This window comes from Candoia aspera, chromosome 6, assembly GCF_035149785.1.
Source record: "Candoia aspera isolate rCanAsp1 chromosome 6, rCanAsp1.hap2, whole genome shotgun sequence".
NCBI lineage: Eukaryota > Metazoa > Chordata > Lepidosauria > Squamata > Boidae > Candoia > Candoia aspera.
The window spans coordinates 55,998,108-56,021,332 of record NC_086158.1 but is presented as its reverse complement, the minus strand read 5'-3'; the positions used below and the strand labels follow the sequence as shown (position 1 = coordinate 56,021,332).

The 23,225-nt window shown below is 36.8% G+C and overlaps 1 protein-coding gene across 2 annotated transcripts in view; it reads left to right on the top strand.

Moving 5' to 3' along the window:
• The window catches only part of CCDC186 (coiled-coil domain containing 186), a 36,570-nt gene that overhangs the window by 9,411 nt on the left and 3,934 nt on the right, over nt 1–23,225 (top strand). For both annotated transcript variants that reach the window (XM_063307202.1, XM_063307203.1), the window contains exons 2-14: nt 697–1,355; nt 7,150–7,276; nt 7,907–8,035; nt 8,284–8,496; nt 10,276–10,395; nt 11,248–11,352; nt 12,331–12,429; nt 12,601–12,687; nt 15,252–15,394; nt 18,981–19,236; nt 20,357–20,546; nt 20,644–20,724; nt 22,221–22,431. In XM_063307202.1, coding sequence (XP_063163272.1) covers nt 712–1,355; nt 7,150–7,276; nt 7,907–8,035; nt 8,284–8,496; nt 10,276–10,395; nt 11,248–11,352; nt 12,331–12,429; nt 12,601–12,687; nt 15,252–15,394; nt 18,981–19,236; nt 20,357–20,546; nt 20,644–20,724; nt 22,221–22,431 — 2,405 coding nt within the window. In that variant the 5' untranslated portion in view covers nt 697–711. The remainder of the gene's footprint in view (nt 1–696; nt 1,356–7,149; nt 7,277–7,906; nt 8,036–8,283; nt 8,497–10,275; nt 10,396–11,247; nt 11,353–12,330; nt 12,430–12,600; nt 12,688–15,251; nt 15,395–18,980; nt 19,237–20,356; nt 20,547–20,643; nt 20,725–22,220; nt 22,432–23,225) is intronic.

Below are 23,225 nucleotides of genomic sequence, written 5' to 3'. Positions count from 1 at the left end.
CTTGAATCCCAAGATCTGCCTCTTCTCCCTACATGCATATACACACACAGTGCTTTGGGGCCAATATGAGAGGGAAAATGTTGAAGCCATTGCTTTGGCAGGTGCTATTGCTACATCTCCTGTATTAGAAGAGAGGCAGCTACCTAGAGCTTCACCATGATCCCTTTGCTGAAGTTGAAGCAGCAATTCTGGACCCAGATATCCCATCCTGGAAAGGCAATGGAAAGGTTTATCGGAAGAGGCTGAACAGGCTTCTGTGCAAGAATAAATTGCTTGATTAGCAGTCAGGTAAACTGGACATGTATCTAATAGTCATCTGGATGTGCACACTGCTCTCACCCCTCCATTGCTTGCAGGGTGGCTTCCTGGTTTGCATTACAATTAAACAATAAAGAAAAGGTGACAACTATGATTGGTTTAGGTAATTTGGGTTATTTATTTGATTGTCAGTGATTCGCAAGAATAAATGTGCTTTTTCCATTCTTCTGCTTGGATTGTGCCAATGGTGTGTGATTATGGGATAGAAAAGGAGGTTAAAAGGTTAAAAAAAGATCTCCATGCCTTACTCTCAGTGGAGCTAATTTTCAAGTCCAACCATAGTTTTTAAAAATGAACAGAATGCTGTACCTGTAACATACAGTAGATTATAGTACCTCTTGTTTTTGTCTATGATAATATGGATTATTTTATTTCTAGATCCTTAGTGGAAAGATGGATGAGCACTTACCAGAACAAAGTACTTCAAGGATGGTCAACTTACTGAAGGCTGATAATGAATCTTCCAACTTACCAAGTGTTGAAGAAGCTGACAAAAAGTATGAAATTCAGGATGGTCTACATACTGCAGACACTGGATGTGAAAAAGGCACTTTAAGCATAGAAAATAAAGAGTTAATGCTGGATCCCACCTTACCATCTATTGATCTAAGTGAGGATGGAGATGTAATTGAAGCAGAACCTGCTCCAGATTTTAATGGAGACTGCTGTGAGTTAAAAATAAAAGAAACCAAGGAAACAGATTGCTTGCCCAGTGGAGACAGCAAACAACAGGTTTTGAAAACTGAGGACAAAAATCAATCCTTGACGGACCTTTTTCAAGATCATGTGAAAAGGCCTTATGGGGTCTGTTCAGAGAGCCCATATGACACAGATTACACTAAGAACCTTATCTCAAATCTAGAGAATGCTTCCTCTCAGGAGGCTTTGCTAGAAGAAATCGAGTCTGAGCTCCTGTCGACAGATTTGTTGAAAAATCCTATGTTTTCAAATGGAATGTGCAATACCAAGGCTACTTTGGCTGTATTTGAAAAATGCATTCAAGATAAATACCTTCAGCAAGAGCACACAATAAAGAAGTGAGTACTGCGTGAATAGCTGCGCACTGATTCTTAAACATTTTTGTTGCATGTAGTAGATTTAGAGATTTGGCTGGGTAACCATAATGATACGATTATACTGAAACTGTTAGATTGGACAAATATTTTTGGGACCTTTGAGATTTAGGAGTTTCCTAAAATAACTCCTTGAGAATGTGAGGGCCAAGCTGCTTGTTACTCTGCAACTGCATGTTAGCCCAATTCCTACATGCCAGTTAAGTTTTTCAGCGCAATTTTTGTGGATGAGGAGATACTTTGCATTAAGAAGGGGAATGAAGACTCTTCCATTGCCAGTCATTTCCTTTTCCATGATGGGGTTCCAAATCCTGGTTATGAAATAAATGGTGGTCTAAAGCAACAGCAGGCTGCCCTTGCCTCCTATTATGCAATGCACCTGCTCTGCACTATTCATCAGACGGGATGATTACATACCTATATACAGGATATAATTTCCTTTTACACTAACCTTGAGCTAAATGCCTTTTGTGGCATTTAGTTTAAGGTGAATTAATGGGCTTGGCCTTAGTGGAATGTATTTTTGTTTTTGCAAGGTGAAGCATCCAGATTGGGATAATTAGCTATGGAATATAAACTTGAAATAAAAGGGGTAACTGGGAAAAATTTAGTTTAACTTGAAATAAAGCCCTTTGCAAGGTCACCATTGAATGCTATCTTCTGTATGTTTGAGGAAAGTTGCTGTTACCCCCTGGAGCTTCTTAGCTAACTCTTAACTATAAAGTTACCTTTATCCAGAGCTTGAAATAGTACTGTAGTAACTTAGAAGTAAACACAACAGTTGCTAAAGCCTAGCAACCAAAATAAAACATAAAATATAGTTCACCTATTAGAATTTTTATCAGTTGAAAGAGCATTTGTTGTTGCATAGTAACATGTACAAAGTCAACTGAAATCTATAATATTTGTACATGTTGTAGACACGGTTGTGAATTTAAAATAGAAACTAAATGGATATTGCAGATCCGTATGGTTAGTAGCGTACATGAATTCTTAAAGGTAATTGGATCCAAGAAGATTTACTTACATTTATGTATTCGATTTGTATAGCCATCCTGAGTCATGTGCTGAGTCGTAGCTATGTAAATTGGTTAAATATAAATAAATGTTCTTGGGTTAATCCACAAATTGCGACTTTCACCATTATCACTCTGTAGAGCCCGGACAGTGAAAGCTATGCAGGACCCTGCTTCCCTTTTTGTTGTCTTCTAGCCTGATAGCTTTCTCTTTGACAGAACTGAAACAATGGGAATGACAGGGAGGCTAACAAAATGTGTTGTTAGTTAATCCAGTAATTAATGATGTAAAATAATCACAAATGCATTACAGCCACACAGTCATTAGAAACACTTGATATTGTAAGATATTGATGCAAAAATACTAAAAATAGGTAAATATTCTGTACAATTGGTGAACTTTTTGCAGATCATCTCGTCTGACCTTCGAGCCAATATTGTTCAGTGCAGAAGCTGCAAGTACAGTTTCTTTAACAAATGGCCGTCCAGTTCTTTTTGAATACCTCCAGCAAAAGAGAGCCCATACTTTCCAATAAAGTGTGGTCTATTGTCAACCAATTCTTACTGTTCTGTTTCATTTCATTTGGCATTCTGATTCATGTTTCTGACCCTCAGCAGAAGGTTAATAGTTGGAGGATCTGTGCATTAAGGAATGTAAAAACTGCTGTACCAGCATCTTTATCCTGTTCCCATCCCTAACCCGTAGCTATAGGACTGGTACTCCTATCTTGATCATGTTTGAAAAATAAAAATGTAGTGATGATGTCATATTTATCCTTATTTACAAATGTACAACTTCCTGTATGGAAATTTTGGATACCATAGTAGTTATGGTGATTTGTTTGTTAACTGAATGTAATTTTATGGTGTTTTTTTTTAATTATCCCACCTTTATTATTTTTATAAATAAGGCAGGGAACATACCTAATACTCCTCCTTCCTCCTATTTTCTCCACAACAGTAACCCTGTGAGGTGAGTTGGGCTGGGAGAGAGTGACTTGCCCAAGGTCACCCAGCCAGCTTTCATGCTTAAGAGGGACTAGAACTCACAGCCTCCTGGTTTCTAGCCCACCACCTTAACCACTAGTCTCTAGCTAACAGCGTGTGGATGTGTCCAGTTATGGACTCCCAGCTCTGCCAGTGAATGAGCAGCAGCACACAGGATGTAGTACTTCGATGTCTTTTAAAAGCTCAATACAGATTTGTGAAGGACAGTTCCATCTCTGGATATTAACAAGAGATAAATTTTGGAATTCAACATATCCCACTGCCTCTAGTCATTACATAGTACATTCAGAGTGTGAAGCTCTTTCAGAATGTTTTAAAATTAAGCAAAGTTTACATTTAGGAGTAGCCTGCCCTCATCCTCACTGCTCCTGCTCCAGGGCATGGCCCTGCCTTGCCTGCCTAATTCTGCACTGAATTCTGTGCTGTAACATGAGAAATGTTTTTCTTTTGGTCTCCTTGAGGAGACAGATCTGAGCTTTTCATCTCTTCTTTTACTTTGTTCTTTCTTTTACTGCCTTTCCTTCTTTCTCCTAATGATTTTATGTATGTTTACCACCTCAGGGCTTACAGGTATCTTTTCCTCAGTGTTCCTGCTGTAGGACCAGACTCAAATGACATTCTTTATAAATGCTGGGCTTGGAGGGGGCAGATTGCTGTTCATTGCCCACTTGGCCAGATTTTTGCTTGTTTATGTAGGCATAGAAGCTGTTTAAAACCTGAACCTTTTAATATCAGCTGTTTCAAGAAGAGCCTGTAATTCTAAAAACAGTTTGTTATATAAATGAAGGTATGCGGAGAAATGCAGCATCCCCTGTGGACATTCCTGTTGATGATCTTCTGTGATAGATGACCCCAGAAGATGAGCCACATCATGGCCACTTCATTTCAATGGCGGCTTTATTGGGCAAATAGATTTATTTTTATTTATCATATTTTTATCACTGCCCATCTTCCCCACATGGAGGACCTTAGATCCTAAAGGTTCTAAGAAGGTAGGAGAAGAAAAGTGAAAGTTTAATATTAAAGGCATGGAATAGAAAATATGAGTCTATTGAAGATGGGTTTAGGCTTAAGCCTCTTGACTTAAGAGAAGATACTGAGGGAGCTTCTAAGCACTGAAACTAGCAATCAAGATCAGAGTGTAACTAAAAGCCAAATAATTATTTGCCTCTACTCCAGCATTTAATCCCAAACAAGTCAATTTGAAAAAAAAGTAGAGCATTATAGTGAGACTTTCTTTCCATCATTTGGCTTCTTATCTCCAATTGCTCCCCTCTTCAGTTTGCATCAGATTTTACCTCAATTTATTTCATTTTCCAGATGTTCAAAGATGCAGAATTCTAGTAAAGTTGAGGGGTGTGACTTCTGGTACAGTGTATTGGCACTATTGACAGTGCTGTTGCGTTTGGTTTTACATGTTGATCTTGGAAGGGGCATCAGTACAACTAAAGTGGGATTTTTAGTGAGAAATGCAGTGCCAGGACTAGTTGGGATGGATCTAGCAGTGGGATGAGGTAGCAGTGGAAGAAATTTGTGTTGTTGTTTATTCATTCAGTCACTTCCAACTCTTCGTGACTTCATGGACCAGCCCACGCCAGAGCTTCCTGTCGGTTGTCAACACCCCCAGCTCCCCCAGGGACGGGTCCGTCACCTCTAGAATGTCATCTATCTTGCCCTTGGTCGGCCCCTCTTCCTTTTGCCTTCCACTTTCCCTAGCATCATCATCTTCTCCAGGGTGTCCTGTCTTCTCATTATGTGGCCAGAGTACTTCAGTTCTGCCTTTAATATCATTCCCTCAAGTGAGCAGTCTGGCTTTATTTCCTGGAGGATGGACTGGTTTGATCTTCTGGCAGTCCAAGGCACTCTCAGAACTTTTCTCCAACACCACAGCTCCAAAGCATCTATTTTCCTTCTCTCAGCCTTCCTTATGGTCCAGCTCTCGCAGCCATATGTTACTATGGGGAATACCATTGCTTTAACTATGTGGACCTTTGTTGTAAGTGTGATGTCTCTGCTCTTAACTATTTTATTGAGATTTGTCATTGCTCTTCTCCCAAGAATTAAACATCTTCTGATTTCCTGACTGTAGTTAGCATCTGCAGTAATCTTTGCACCTAGACATACAAAGTCTTTCACTGCTTCTACATTTTCTCCCTCTGTTTGCTAGTTCTCAATCAAGCTGGTTGCCATAATCTTGGTTTTTTCAGGTTTAGCTGCAAGCCAGCTTTTGCACTTTCTTCTTTCACCATCATAAGGCTCCTCAGTTCCTCTTCGCTTTCAGCCATCAAAGTGGTATCATCTGCATATCTGAGATTGTTAATGTTTCTTCCAGTGATTTTAACTCCAGCCTTGGATTCCTCAAGCCCAGCACGTTGCATGATGTGTTCTGCGTACAAGTTGAATAGGTCTGGTGAGAGTATACAGCCTTGCCGTACTCCTTTCCCAATCTTAAACTGGTCCGTTGTTTCGTGGTCTGTTCTTACCATTGCTACTTGGTCGTTATACAGATTCCTCAAGAGGAAGTAATTTGTGCATGTTTTAAATCTTTGGCTAGCTTCATCTGTATAACTTACTATTCATAATTTAAATGTTTATAATGCAATGATAAAACGTATTTGTAGCTGCAATGGCACATTGTGCAAAATTGTATTTTCTTATCAGAGAGCTCTACATATACTCGTTCATCCACAATAGCGGGTTTTGTGCTAAGTGATTTTTTGGGTTCTCTTAAAAGTGGTTGAGCCTAAAAGGCAACTTTGGTGTGGAGATGACAGTTAAAATAGAGCAGTTGGGTTCTTGTTGTTCTCTGAAAGTGGCTTTCTTCTTACAGATGTTTTGTTACCAGACTAGGTAGTATCATCAGCCCTCTGACATGGGGAAGTGAGGTTTCTTGGCTGTTGAGATATTGCAGGGTGTTCTACCAGCCTTGTGTGGGTTTGGGCAAGATATATTGATTATGGTATTGTTTCTTCTTTGATTGGCATGCTATTGTCTGGTCCTTGTTGTGGTGATTAGATGCTGGTTCTTACTTACCTGGGAGTTGGTTAATAAGGGAAGATGGGCTGTCTTGCCCTTCCTTTGACTTTTCATTGTTGCTTTTGAAAGTTCATAAATGGGGTTTATTTCTATATGCCTGGTAATTGTGAATTTGTCAGAGTGCCAAGCTTCTAGGAATTCTCTTGCATGGAATCAAATTCACAAGAGAGGAAGGGAACAGTAACAGACTACCCTTCCTGGATGTACTCATCAGCAGAGAAAACAATGCCAACTGTAAGGCCAAGTGCATCATAAAGCAACCCATCTTAACCAAGTACTCAACTACGTACAGCACACAAAAGAAGTTGTGTAACAACCCTCTTCATATTACCAAAAATGATACCAGAACTCCACAGAGGAGAAATAGATTACCTATACAACATGTTTCAATGCAGTGGATATCCATGCAATTTCATTAAAAAGTGTCTATTCATGCAGCCAACCTGAATGCCCTTCCTTGGCTCCTGTGGTTTCTGTTTTTAGACAGGCCAGATCTTCTTTACCAGGCATTTTATCAGGCCTTTACAATTTGAGGTAGTTTATAGTGATTTTAATTGTATTTATTGCTTTTGGGGAAGTGCACCACAGATCTTAAATAAATCTCTTGGTCCCTGTGGCAGTTCCATGTAGGAAAATGGAGTTGTCTTTACAACTGTTTACATTGCCTCATCAATTATTTTAATTATTTTAATGGACAGATTGATTAAAGAAAACAAAAAGCATCAGGAACTAATTTTGGACATTTGTTCAGAAAAGGACAACTTAAAGGATGAACTGAAAAAGAGAACAGAAACTGAAAAGCAACATCTCAATATAATTAGACAGGTAAGAGTTTTATGCTGACACAAGCTTTGTGTCCCTCAGGAAACACTGGGTATTCTGTTTATATTCCTAAATTGATCTTTAGTAAATTGTATTTCAGATTATTCTTGCCACAGTCTAAAACCAATTTTTTTTTCTGATGGACTAAATTGCAGTGATAATTTTTTTTTCAACTGCAGAGCAGGTTTTATCGAAAGGAAAGAAAGTGAGAATCCACCACGTTCAAGCTTTGCTGGACCATATTAAAAATGATGTGTATATGCTTTAATCCTTTCTCTTCCCATGTTGCATGCTAATTTTTCTTTGCTTTCCCATTGGTTCTTCTGTAAAATTTCTGAACCCACTCCAGCTACATCCTATATGGATATTCAGTCTATCATAAAACCAAGTTTTTATTTTAAATAATTATTTTGGCTATCTCTGCAGCACAAGCACAATCACATATTTCTTTGATAGATACATATGGGTGAGGTATTGGGCTCCAGTTTTCAAACTCTTATGTTTAACTTTTTTCTAAGGTTTATAAATGTAGAAACTGTGACTTCTAATGTGCCAGTTATTTAAGACCTTTCCTCAAGTTACATATTATGTTATACTTGACTTATTATTACATACTTTGCTTTCACTTTACAGCTGGAAGTCAGAATAGAAGACCTCCAAAAAGAAGCTAAATCAGTTAAAGATAAACTTATATCCCAGGATGCTGCTGCAAAAAATGCTATACAGCAGCTGCACAAAGAGATGGCCCTTCGTACAGATCAGGTGATTAAGAGGCATAGTGATACTTTCCTAGGTTAGAATGTAAGCTGTTCTGGCCCATCACGTGTTTATGTTACCTATTCTAACTTTGCTGAGAGCCAAGTTACTAGAAATAGGCTTCTCTCAATTCTCTGTAGGAAACTATGTATTTTGTAGTCCTTCATTTCAATCTATTTTTATTTTCCTTGGAGATGAAAAAATATATTTGCTCTCATGGCTAAAAGTTAACTTGTAACATTTGGTATTCTAAGGCAAACAAGAAATGTGAAGAAGCCCGTCAAGAAAAGGAAGCTATGGTCATGAAGTATGTTAGAGGAGAAAAGGAGTCCTTAGACCTCAGAAAGGAAAAGGAGATACTTGAAAGAAAACTGAGAGATGCAAATAAAGATATTGAAAAGCATACTAACAAAATCAGGCAGCTTTCCCAGGAAAAAGCAAGATTGCACCAACTCTTTGAAAGCAAGGTATACTATTTGTATTGACTTTCTTTTGGTAGTCATCTTCAATACCAAAAGTAGGCAGAAATGATGATATCACTTGGAGGGTCTTGCACATGAAGTGCAGAAGGAGGCACAGTAAAATGAAGCAGAGGAGAAAATGTGCATATATATATATATATATATATATATATATATATATATATATTGTATCTATATCTGTGGTGAGTTGGGTATCTTTTGGGCACTTAAAGAAAACAACTACCATGGAAGAGCTTGCCTAAACATGGACTGGCTCCCATGATTGGCAGAGTCCGCTACAAAACTACTGATTTCCTAGAATTCAAACCATGGACATACTCTTAAAGAAAGTTATAGGTTGCAGCTACCCACCACTTGAGCCTTAGAGGCATTCCTAAACTTGTAGATGTCAGCTTTATATCTATTTGTTACCTACCTACCTACCTTCCTACTGTACTTACCTTCCTACCTACCTACTTTCCTACCTACCTTCCTACCTACCTATTTATCATTAAAAGAATTGTGGGCGTGGGGAGGAGAAAGTCTATTAGAGCAAGTTGTCAGCCAGGTATAAAAAGAGATATCCACAATCTCCAGGCATATTGATATTCATGACACTATATTGCTTATCCTGATTTGTGCAAATAATCTCAAATCTTTGTATTTTGACCTGTGTCACCTTCTGGAGTGTTTTATTGTTCTCAATTTATGGAAAAAGGAGGAAAGTCTAGTTACCTATGCCATGTAAAATACCTCTGGTAATAATAAGACTGCATTGTTATTTATATGCCATGTGTCAATTATAAAGTAGTTTTTTCGGCCCTCTAACAAAATATTAGTTCGGGTAACTAATATTTTATAGAATTAGAAATATTTCATTATGGAAGCAAAAAAACAAGGAATGCTATGGTATTGGAAAGTGATAGGCTGAAAAAGGAATTAATTCATATTTCTCGGTGTAGTGAGGATTTTACTGCCCCCCAGTGATGACTTTTGAATTATGTGCAATATATATTGTGTTTAAAGGCGTGTTTATATATGAGGTTAAAAGTGTTTGTGCTTTGTAACAGAAAGGAAAACCTATTTTCGCCAGAAGGCTCATTTGCATTATAAATGCATTCTGGCCTCCTCCTGCCTTAGTCATATTTTTCTGTATGTAAGATTTATTTTTCTTAAAGTATAAAAAAGGATTTACCCCACCAGAGATAGCTAGAATCAAGGTGAGAAAAATGAGAAAAATTACAGGTGCTTTAATAAATTCAGATGTGATACCATTTGATTTTATGCTAACTTATGTAGCTTTGGCATTAGTATCAGTTATTGATAGACGTGGTGAAATTTATTTATTTTATTTATTAAATTTTTATCACTGCCCATCTCCCCCAGAAGGAGGGAAATTGCTTTTATTGGCTGTGTTCAAGCAGAGACTGGACAGCCATCTACAGAAATGCTTTAATTTACATTCCTTCAGTGGGTAGGCAGTTGGATTCAGTAGCTTAAACCTCTACTTCCAATTCTACAATTCCTTGATTAACATTACAATATCAATGATCACATCAGATTGTAGATTCTGGACCTTTCAGGAATTAATATTCCATTGTCACTAGCCTAATTAGATGCAGGCAGGTGGAGTTCTTCAAAGTCAAGAACATCCAAATATTTTATGTTCCATTTTGGTTAATCTGTTGTGATTATGTTCATTATTTGCAAAAAGTAACTTAAACATTTTTATTAGTGTATATAGGCTTAATTAACATGAGTATTCTAAAATTATCCTTTATAAAGGAAAGTGAAACCACCAGAATGTCACGAGAAATTGAAAAATTAAAAGAAGAAGTCAACTCTTATGTGATCAAAGTAAAATGGGCTCAAAACAAATTAAAGGCTGAAGTGGATTTACACAAGGTCAGTATGTTTAATTTAGAGGACCTGTGTGGTAGAATAGGTGAGGTGTTGGACTGACACCAGGGACATCTAGGTTTTAGTCTTCCCTTAGCCATAGGAACTTACATGGTGACTTTGTGCAAGTCTCTCTCTCTCTCTCTCACCCCTAGGGAAGAGGATTGATTCACAGGTACCGTATTCTTGATAGATCCTATTTCATCTATTTCAAATGGCTTTACCTAGTGTAAGTTGGAAAATGGCAGAAGGAATGTGAGTTGACATAAAATAGTGGCCCACTTGCCAGATATTTAACATACTGTATAACTGAATAGATATTTCTTAACACATAATTGGCTGTTTCACTAATAAACCTGTCCTATTTAATAAAAATAATGTACAATAATTGTAACTGAATATGAGGAATGAAGCTGAAAAGCTCATGTATGCACTCAATCCCTTAAGATCTTGTCCTATTTGTATTTAATGTGAATCAGGTCTTTTTGAGTTTATTGAGCTTAGACTGGTCTTTACTTGGCCCTTTTAAAATAAGATACAGATATTTGAAAATAAGATAATTTAACCAATTTAACCCTATTACTTTCCATGCATTTATTTTTATTTTTTATTTCTGTCACATTAAAAATTCTGGACAGGAAGCTAGATAACGATAATGAAAATAACAGAAACTTCTGAATGTGCTTTGAGGGGGTACATGTTTAGCTTTGGATGAGCCATATCTTGGAGCTTCTGATTGGACACCTCTGCTTCACTATGAACATTGAAGTAGAATGCTATCATTTCTGTGCGGATTTTAATTTACCAATGTTCTTATTTACATTAATGTTAATAATTATTAAATCATTTATTTTCTAGGAAACCAAAGATTGCCTTAAAGAGGCAGTAACTAAGTTGACTCAAGCAAAGGAGGAAGCTGACCAGATACGAAAGAATTGCCAAGAAATAATAAAAACATATCAGGTATGATCTAATTTCACTTTCATATAACTCTTTTCTTGCAGTCTGGAAGTATAATTGTTCTCTCTAAAACTGAGGGTAATGACCTATGATACACTGCACATCACTTATCATATGTGATGATGCAAAAGTTCAAGTTATTTTAATCTAATATATACTTGATCCCTTACCAGATAGTTATAACAAAATGTCATGCATCAGTTCATCTTTTCTCAATATCAGATTATTTCCTTAAAATGAGCAGTTTTTTGTCCTACCTAGCAGAAGCACTGTTTCTGTAGTCATTCAGTTGTAGAAAGCATTGAATTTTTTAAAACCATTTTATCTTTTTTGTAAAATGTCTTAGATTTCAACATTATCCAAGCTGATCTTGATAGGAGCAAGATAATAATTTGCAGGAAACTCACGCTAACATATTTCCAGGAGGGCAGTCGTCACCCGTCATGCAGAGAGCAAATATATGTTCTTTAGATTTAGCACCTGATGTTCTCTCTAACTTGCTCACTTATTGTTGGAAAGGCTATTACAAGGCATCTATACATTTAATCTGTCAAGGTATCTGTCATGAATTTGCATCTATTTGTCCCACTTCCAGTACAATGTGCAAAGGGAGTCTATTCTTTCTGCAGAGTCCCACATATTTAGAATGTGTGGGAGTGGATCTGTGTCACTACAGAAAGTTACAAAGGGACTTCCTTGGCTTATTTCTTGCTGGTATGAAAAGCAGCTGTTTGTTCCCAGGGCTGACTTACTAAAAACAAACAACTTTTAGGTTGACTGTAAATGAAAGAGAGATAAATATAAGATAAATTGTGCAATGAATAGATCTTATGAAAAATATTTTAGATGTATAAATTATATCAAGATAGTTGCAATAATGTTGCTTATCTGTGTGTAGGGTTCTGGAAAGGGTGTTTAAGTCTGCTTCACATGCTCATTTCTCTTCTGTGTTTTTTCACCTTTAAACTATAATGCTATTAGGAGTCTGAAGAAATTAAATCCAACGAATTAGACCTAAAACTCCGACTTACCAAAGGAGAACTGGAGAAACATCTGCAGGAGAGATCTGATCACCTAGAGGTAAAATGTAGTACTTGCTTCAATGATTGCTCTTTTATAAGGGTTAAATATTGCTGCTAGATTAATATGAGACAAAAATCTGATCCAAATCACATCTACAAGGAAGAAAACTGAAAGTCATTCCTCCAAATTGAACAGAGTCTGTCTTGGGTTTTTTTCCCCCTCCCCAAGGTCCATCATGCCAAGATAAAAGAACTTGAAGATGTGAAGCGGACATTTAAGGAAGGCATGGATGAGTTGCGAACCCTAAGGACAAAGGTAAGGAAAGAGAGTTCCCTCTAGCTGTAAGGAGGATGGTGAGCTCAAGGATTCTTTAACTTTTCTAGAAAATGTGGTTATATGTATGGTTTGTTCGTTTATTTCTTGAATTTATATAGCTGGCCATCTCAACCTTGTGACTCTAGGCAGCTTAATATACCAAAAAAACATAAAAATACAGGATATCATAAAAAGCAACAGTACAATGTCGCCAAGGCTTTTAGTCCCCCAAATTGCACATGAACTGCGGGAGAGCAATCCAGAGCCAGAGATGGAAAACCTCCAGAGCCAAAGGCCCTATAACCCCAAGCTACTTGGTCTTGCTAGGCTGGAGCTGAAGTCTGTTCTTCCCCACCCAGACCCCCACAGCTTCCACTGTGAAAGAACCTTGATGGCATCACTTGGATAACCCAGGGCAGAGATGTACTGTTCGGTATCATCAGTGAACTGATGATACTTAACCCTGTGCCAAGAAATGACCTAACCCAGCATCTTCATTTGGATGTTGAATAGAAGTTGGGAGAAAATCAAACCCAGAGGCACCCCACAATGCAGGGGTCTAATGCAGATGTTCTTGTAGAAGAGTTAATCCTTCAAGTGTGCTTGCTTCTGCATAATTAGGACTTGAAAGCATATATGAAACTATGTGTATATAAGGACATTGTGTTAATTATTAGACTGCGACAAGCAATAATTATGTACAACCACTTTATATCGATGTTTATTTCCTGCATCATATTAATTTATTGTATGAATAGGTAAGCTTTTCTTTCAAATGCTCTTCTGCTGTAAGAAATTCTGAAGTGAGTGTTTGGAGGCTTTATGCCAAATGTATACAGTAGTTATAGCAGCAGACTTTTCTTTGCTCGATCTCCATGTTTCTCCATCTAGAGTTGACCTGCAGCTGTGGAAGATTCAATTTTTCTATGCCAATTAAGCCATTTCTGAAATTATACTACAGGCATAAGTTCAGGGCAGTGCTTAGCCTTTTTGAACTTAAATCCAAAGATTATTATACAAGTGAGCCAAAGTGCACCTGCAGTACAAATTCAGTGTTATAAGCAAAGTTAGGGGTAATGTAAGATGGGATACAAACTAGGCCATTGAAAAGCTATCTATTTTATGAGCTATTTAATTTCATGCATACCATATGATTATTATTTACTGCTGAAGTCCAAAAATATTGTGACAACTTTCATTTCCTATTCTTCTGCTGAAAAATGTGACTTACCTGATCAGCAGTCTTCAAAATCCTAATAGCAGTTGGATAGCTTTGTTAAATCTTTCAGTGTTCAAAAGCTTGAGAGAATCACCAACTTTGAATATAATTGTTGCTACTTGAACTTTCACTGCTTGATTTTTGTTGGTTCTGTAAAATCAAGGGTTGGGGAAGTAAGGGTGGGAAGACTTAATAACACTTTTAAGAAATGAAATCCAATTTTTAAAATGTGTGCCCCACCTTTCAAAACTATTCCCAGGGCAATTTACAGCAGCTTAAAATCACAGTTAAATAATAATTAAAATATGCTATATAATTAGTAAAAGTTTATACAGTAAAGATGTAAATTCAAAATATTGCAGCTTACAATTAACATATTGCTATATTAACTGTATGTTGCATCTTTGCCTGGTGCTGGAAATACAGGAAACTATTGTCATGTGCCTTACTGGGGAGAGCATTTGTGATCAAAAGAACTACGACTGGAAGGCGTATTCCCATTCAGCCAAACATCACCTTTCAGTGTGACAGAGCACTTGCAATCAGTCTTCTGCTAAGTTTCTGCTAAGGCCCAGAACACTATTTTCTATACACTATTGTTTCTCCCAGAAGTTTCCACAAGATTTTCATACTATATGGGACTGGTGTTATTCAAAAAGAAGGCTCTAATTAAATGTTGATTACTTAATCACGAGTTGAGACCCAGTTCACTGTCCTATTTAGTTACCGAATAGTTTGAATGGATTTTTCTCCCACTTGGAAGCCTAAAACCGCAAAAAACAAAAACAAATAATAACTTTCCCCCAAAACTGGAATTCTGTCCTGTGTCATGACAATGGTCGCATTTCTTTAACAAATTAATTCAGTTTCTCATCATTAGAATGACCAGGTTTCACATATGTGTAGTCCCATTTTTTTCCTTTGAAAAAAATGAGTTCCAAAGGTTCAGTTTTAGATTAATTGTAATTTAGCATTATGTCTATACTATAAATGATAGTTGATTAAAATAAAGCACCCTATAACCCAGAATTTGCATTTGGCTTGTTTTGACAAATCAATCAAGATTTATCAAACTAACTAATTTTGTGAAATGGAAATGAAAACTTCCAAAATATTTCTGGGATATCTTGGAGGAAGAGAGAGTATCAAACAATCCTGAAAGTCATTTTACCTTTGCGTGATTTAGCATGATGTCCAAATGTGGCCATTTAAGGAGAAGAGGACTTCAGATGAAGATTAAGAACAGACAGTGGGCTAAACATTAGCATGTCTCTTCCAACCAGATAATTTTTTAACGGCCTATTAGATAAAGTGTTATTTAAACTGACATTTTTTTTAAAATTAGGTCAAGTGTTTAGAGGATGAACGGTTGAGAACAGAAGATGAGTTATCAAAATACAGAGAACTTATTAATCGACAGAAGGCTGAGATTCATAATTTGCTAGACAAAGTGAAAACTGTAGATCAGCTGCAGGAGCAACATCAAAGGTACAAAAGTTAAATTTGTAATTCTTTGTTTTATTTTGAACAATGGAAAAAAAATTATATGTAGAACATTCTATTTTAAAATTCTGTTTGGTGCAACAAAATAACCTGCACATAAATTTAAACAGTATTTTTTGTATAAAGTTAACTTAATTATGTAATGCTACTAATATCAAGCAATGCTTTGTTGCTGTTTAATACTGGTACTCCAGATATTTCAAATTTGAAGTACCCTGTTTCATATTCAAAATGGTCTGATACAACCATTCTCAAAATGCTTGCAAAATGGTTGAAGCAATTCGTCTTTTGAATATGAAAAATTGTTTTGAACTCAAACTAAGGTATTTCAAAGTCAGAATGCCACTGTTTACTATTTCTAAGATTTTGGTGTAATGGAAAGTTGCTTTGTATTTAAATTCTTGAAAAGATAAGTTTAAAAGGAAAAATCATTTTTAACAGTATAGTTATATTTAATACTAAATATGAAAAAAGATTTATATTTTTATATTTCTTTATCTTAATTATTTAGGGTTTTGTTACTATATTTCTATAAACACAGACGCCTTTATTCATGGCTAAAGACTCTGGCTAGCTCAGCGTTTTGAAATTGTTGAAACAGGCAACCACTTGTAGAGGTTTATTTATTTATTTATTCATTTATCAAATTTATACACTGCCCATCTTACTATAGAAGTGACTCTGGGCAGTTTACAAATAAAAGGTCAGAAAAACCATTATAAAAAGTAAAAAAAAAAGTTAAAAGAGAAAAACTAAAAATCAGAGAGAGTGTCTTCAAACCATCAACCATCCCCAGGGCTGCCTACCACTTTTAGATCCCCAAGCTAGTTGGCAGAGCCAGGTCTTGACACTCTTCCTGAAGGCCAGAAGAGTGGGGGCCAACCTTACCTCAGGGAGCAAGATGTTGCACAGGGTGGGGGCAACATCAAAAAAGGCTCTCCTCCTAGACCCCACCAGTTGAAATTCTTTAGCTGACTGGGTCCATAACATGCCCTTCCTGCCGGACTGGGTGGAACGGGTTGATGTAATTGGTTCCTCAGGTAACCTGGGCCCGTGCCATGAAGGGCTTTAAAGGTCATAACCAACACCTTGAATTGGACCTGTAAGCACACTGGCACCCAATGCAGCTCACGCAGCAGAGGTGTTACATGTGCAGCGCTAGAGGCACCTATAACTGCTTGCACCATCACATTCTGCACCAGCTGCAGCTTCTATCTTTTCAACGATAGTCCCATGTAGAGCGCATTGCAGTAGACCATATGGGGGATGACTAGGGCATGAGTGACTGAGAGAAGGGCTTCCTGATCCAGGAAAGGGTGCAACTGGCTTGCAACACAAAGTTGAGCAAAGGCCCTCCTAGCCATGACTGCCCCCTGCTCCTCGAACAGGAGTCTTGAATCCAGGAGGACCCCCATATTGTGCATCAGGTCCGTCTGGGCAGTGCAACCCCATCAAGGACCAAAGATGGCAAATCCCCAAATACAGAGGAGACCTGCACCTGCAGCCACTCTGTCTTGCCAGGGTTCATCTGAAGCCTCTTGTTCCCCATCCAGACTCCCACAGACTCCAAGCACCATGAAAGAACATTGACAGCCTCACTTCCAATTCTTTCATTTTTGTGTTTATAAGTTTATAATGAATCATTCTTAAAAAGTTAAAATCACAGCAGATCTTATTAGTAGCACTTGCAAAGATAAATTTTATCCTAGCTTTATAAAGTTGCTAATTTACCAAAACTTTTCTTTCTGTGAATTTCATAATTTAATGTACCATTTTCGACATGTTCAAGAATTTTAGTAGCCATTCACTTATCAATTCTTTGTCCAGGCAATTTTAGAAAACAACAATAAATTTGTTATCAGTAGTTTCACCAAGATTGGAAAGTTCATTTCTTTTATATGGGAAATTAAACTTAATATAATATAAATCATATGTGAAATATTCTTTGGTATTTTTGCCAATATTCATGGGCATATTGGTACATTCCCTTCAACACTTGTGTGATAAAATTTTTACTAGTCTTAAAGTTTAGAATGATTTACTCTATTTTTAATTGGACTGACATCATGATTTATCATTTACTACCTATTCAAAAAACACTGACTGCTCTAGAGCCCATTTGCTGGTTTGAATGTAGCCAATCAAAGTAGTTTAAATATTTTAGAATGAACTGAACATCTTTATGGAAATGTTCCCAGATTTATTTTGATGCTGATTGTATGATAAATCTGCCCCTAGAATTTGCTCCTCTAAACTCCTTAGAGGGAATTGTGAGATGTAAAATTAATAATTTTATAGCACATAGGTATTTTTAAAGGGTGTTTAATTTATTTTCTCTTACCTCTTACCTCTCAAGGGCTTCTTTCAACTTCAAACCCATTATTTCAGCACCAGCTTTTCAAGACTACTCTTTCTTTTTCCATTTTAAATTGATTTCTTCCTTCACTTCACCTTCATTAGTGCATGTTCAAATTTCCTCAGTTTTAATATATATATTGTAAAAGAAATTAGCTACCTTCAGTATTTATTCCATGTCTATTCTAAGTCTTCATTTCCTTGAAGAGGGGCTTTTTTTAATCCTGTGGTCAGCATCCTGTAAAGTGAAGATGCTTTCACGACAAACTCAACTTCTAGTGACTTCCTGGAGATATCCATGCAATTTTCTGAACAACAACATGGAAGTGGTTTACCACTGCTCATTGATAATAATTTTTCTCTTAAACAAACATTTGATGGAACAGTATAATTGGTTTTCTGTGTTTAACACCAATAAGGTTAAACAGCCAGAATACAGATTTGTAGATTACAGAACAATCTCACTTATGGGGGACTAGACAAAAAACACCTGGCCACAATCATGTTTCCATATGGTCTGGGCAAACTAAGATTTAAAGTGCAGTCCCTACTACTTTGGTGTTTTTTTGTGTTGCATAATAAATAAAGGCAACTGTCATGTAACTGAAGAACCACCCATAGAGCTCACAGGTTTTGTAAATGATAATTATCTGGAATGTCACTAACTTCCCTTTGGATATGCAGTATGCAACATAAGCATCTCTTGCCAATTAACTCTGAAACCCATTTCCACAAAATGTGTGGTTGGAGTGTTTGCAATTTGAAGCTGATGTGTAACCTCTTGATGATTGAGGTGACTCCTGTCATTAAATGCATTTTCCTTTGGAAGTTAAAACTATTTAATTACATTATATCAAGGCTATGAATCAGATCATGTTCTAATTTTCTATAACTACTTGTTTAAGTAGCCAGTAAGTACCTTGTATTTGGAACAGGCCTTCACATACCAAGATAGCTCCAGACAAATGAAACTGCTCTACCATTGTTCGATATACTTCTTGCTTCCATTCCTATGCTTTAACCAAAGGAAATTAGGGCGGGGTGAGGGTACTAAGGAATGCCAGGCTGCAGGTACTATGCAGGTATTGGTGACTTGTTTTTCAGCTTGTTGGTGTATAATTTGTGTTTGCCCAGTAGAGCTAAACCAGAAACAGATCTTTACTTGCTTGGTTTATACTCCATATTTCACTCTTTAAAAGATATACATTTGATTTAGAGATGAACAAGAAATGAACTGTTTGAAGGAAGAAGTGGACAGCCTGAACACTCTGCTTAGTGACTTCCAGAAGGACATAGATGGTAGCCGTAAAAGAGAATCTGAGCTGTTGATGTTCACTGAAAAGCTAACCACTAAGAATGCCCAACTCCAGTCAGAAACCAACTCCTTACAGATGCAGCTTGATAAGCTAACCTTCATGGAAAGAGAGTCACAGAATCAGTTGGAACTTCTTAATCAAGCAAGAGATGAACTGGTAAATCAAAGTGCTAGTGAAATATTTCACTATTACTCCACAGCCACTCCCTGCAAACCCTGATGTGGGTCAAAGAGCACTCCCAAATTTGCATTTGGTTCTTCCTAGGGGAATTCAATCCATTTTGAATGGTTTTTACATCAGTGCTGGAATTCAGTTTTCTCCTGACCAGTGGGTGCCCTGTCTTGGTTGCATTTCATTTCTCCTTGTTCACATAAAGCATAACATGGACAATAAAATTTAGTTTCCTGCATGTAGGATGTATGAACTGCCAAAGGAAGAATGAATATCCTACAAAATGCAACTTTTGCTTTTAGAATTTAGATATGGAGAGCAGGGAAGCATTTGATTTGAATCTCTTCCAAAGGGAGATTGTCCCTTTAAATGACTTTTGGCAGGCAGTAAATACATTTTTATTCTATATAACTTTTACCAAAGTCATCTGATTTGACTAACTTTGGTTTAAAATATATTTTATTTTGGCTTATTGCTTAATTTGGTTTTAATATTTTCTGTCCTATGTTCCATGTTGGGCGCCCTCATTACAGTGAAAAAGTCGTTTTTGAATCACCTTATAAAGCAGCCTTTCTCAACCTTTTGACCTTGGAGGAACCCTTGCAATATTTTTCAGGCCTCAGGGAACTGCTGCACATTCAGGCTCAAATATAGGCCAGAAGTTACAAAATTATTACATTTGTTTCATGGGTAGGCCTGTATATATGCATTAACAGTGTTCTTAAGCTAAAAATAAAGAATGAAACTTACCTCTTTAATGTGAAGTTGCCCAAATTTGAAATAATTTTTTAAATAAATCGTGATCTCCCAGGGAACCCCAGTGACCTCTCATGGAACCCTGGTTGAGAAACGCTGCTAATAAAAAATAAGTTTTCACATAACAATTGTGCTTATTTTCTACTTTCCATGGTAAATCCATGTTGCTGCAAACCCCCAACAAGCAATCTATTGGCCTGGAACAAATTGAGTCAGATGAACCAGACAATTATTCAGCTGGCCAGGCTTTACAAATCGTTCTTGAGTCTCTCTTATTTTTAAAATACCGATATTTTAATTTATATGTACTACTGTGGAAAGCGGATGCTGATTATATGTCATTTTTCAGGCAAGTAAATTGAAGAGGGAAGAAGAGCTCCACAGAAACAATGTCCAGATGCTAGAGAGGGAACTGGCATCTCAACAGAAAGCATTTGCAGACTTGAACACCAAGGCAGATGAATTAAAGGATGAACTCGTTACGCAGAAGCGAAAGCATGCTGCAAATCTTAAAGACCTCACCAAGCAACTTCAGCAAGGTTAACATTTCTCAATCATTGGCATCTGTGGTGTGTGTTTGACCTAGGAATTAAAACATCAGCTTTGCGTCAAAGATCTTGTGTTTTGTTTCATTAGCACGAAGAAAATTGGATAACCTTGAAAATGGCAGTTGTGATAAAGAAGTCAGCAGCATGGGGAGTCGTTCCAGCTCATCAGGTGAGTTCTTTTGCTGATTTTTGAATTGTGAAGAAACAAAGCCATGCTAATAAAATATGTGACAGCTGTTAAATCTGCTGTGCAAATATATTGTTTCCTTGGCAATTGTTACAAATTTCCTATTGATTATGTCATACTTGAACCTGTGCATATTGAATTTTCTTATGAAACCCAATCCCAGTTAGCCAAGATGTATAGTACCTGTCTTGATTTTCCCTGAAGGCATAATGCTTCTATGGCTTCCACATCCAGAGCAATTTCACACTAACATCTCATGGGATAAACTTAGGCAGACTTTGAAAATTGTGTATAAGGATGTATTCACAGATGCAAATACATTTTTCAAGGTCAAGGTAGTAAATGCAAATAATTTCAAAATGGGGCATGGATATAATGTGTTATTCTCATACACAAATAGTACACTTCAATTTTCTGTGCTTGACTGACCTACATGCTGTTGTGATTAATTTTCCATGTCTAGCTAATTTTCAGCCAACAGAAGCAGTCCTGTGCCAGCTTCCCTAGTTTTTCATTCCTCAGATTACCTGTTGCTTCATGCAATTGCTGATAATGCCATTGTTTGTATTTTAAGGGTAGCACAAGCTGCCTCTGCTGTATTTTCACTCCTTTAAGGATGCCATCTTCATTTATCTTGAGGTAGTTCCAGACCCATAGCAATTTCTGGATCTCATGGGATTCTTTTCTTCTTTTGCTGACATTTAACATTCTTCTGTTTCTCTTGTGAGTCTAGTTTCTGAATCATTCTGCCCAAGAGTCCCATAAAAAATGAATTCAGAGAGCCAAGAGTCCCATAAAAAGTGAATTCAGAGAGCCATATGTTCTTTATTACAGAATGAACACACACAAACACAAGAAATGGAGTCAGGCAGGTCTTTGCAAGAGTAACTTGGTCTGAGAATTCTGTGCTGAATGCAGTGGCAGTTCTATGAGGCTGTAGTGGAATGCCTAAGTAATGCTTGGAGATTTTAACCTACCATTTATAATTTGTTGATTTTTTATCTTCAGAGATGTCTCTGGTGGCAAATAAGATTTTGATGATTTAAAATTATTACCTCACAAGTGAAAGACTCAATTTGCACATTGCAAATGATGAGCCTGCTGCTTTAAAATTCATTCTTTCTATGTACTTCCAATCTGAAGAGAAATTATTAGCTCTTGTTTGGTGTAGAACCTGCTAATAATCTGTGTGATCTGTAAATGATGTCGAAGTTCATATTCACCTTGAGGTTCAAAGTGTTTTTGTATGCTTTTTTCTGGCCTTTTTTTCCTCTGCCCAAACTAATTCCATTTAAAGAAATGTGATTTTCCTGAATGTTACTAGTTGCTAAATAGAGACAAAAATTTACCTGGACAAGTGTTGACCTAATTCTGAAGATATTGATCCACAGTTGTGGAAAAGGAAAAGAACAAAGGGATGGGGGGAGAGATTTGCCTTAGAACTAGACAATCCAATTAAGATGCAGTTGGTTTGGCAGGGTCTCTTAACGCTCGAAGCAGCAATGAAGATCGTTCACCAGAAAACACTGGCTCTTCGGTAGTAGTTGATCATTTTCCTGAAGTGGACAAAACTATCTTGATTGAGCGGATAGTGAGACTGCAGAAAGCACATGCTCGAAAAAATGAAAAGATGGAGTTCATGGAGGATCACATCAAACAACTGGTGGAAGAAATCAGGAAAAAAACCAAGTATGTACCATATTGATCCATGTTCTCATTAGCTGGAAAAAGAAGAAAAAGGCACAGTGTCACCCTCATATAGTACCACCGTCTTGCTCTGTGCTGCAGTGAACACAGCACATTTGTAAAGTAAAAGTTCAAATGGTGGTTACCTTTTCCAAATAACCCCAGGTATTTCACTGTTCAATAGAGTAAGGAAGAAGGCACATATATTATGGAAAGGGAAAATCTCAATTTCTCAACCTTACACATGAATTCTGCAAAAAGACTCTTAGTAATAAACAGAACTTGCTCTGGAATTAAATGAAAGATAGCAATGTTGACTAAACTGTAGAAATGTAATGTCTATGTTTTGATTTACAGTATATAAATTAGTCTGTGCTATTAAAAAAGGTGTTTATTTCTATATCCTGGTTTAAAGTTGAATTCTGAAAATTATTCACAATAAACTGAATCAAAAGTAATTACTTGCTAGAAAGTTATTAAGCTTAAATTTATTCCTGCACTGTTCTTTCACTGCCTTATTATAGAGATAAAACTCTTCAGTCTCATATAAACTGCTGGGTTAACTGCTGTCACTCAATACTCCGAAGTAATTGTGTGGCTGCACATAATTGCAGTGAAGTATTTAATGTATACCCTGGCAGAATATATCATTACAGACCTCCACCTATATAACTGCTAATTGAAATCCATGTGCTATAGAGACTTGGTTCTTAAAGCAATATCCGGTGTGGTGAAGTTTCTAAGAATTTTCCAGTTAGTTTCCTGGCTATGTATTGTGTTTTGCAAACAGAACAAAT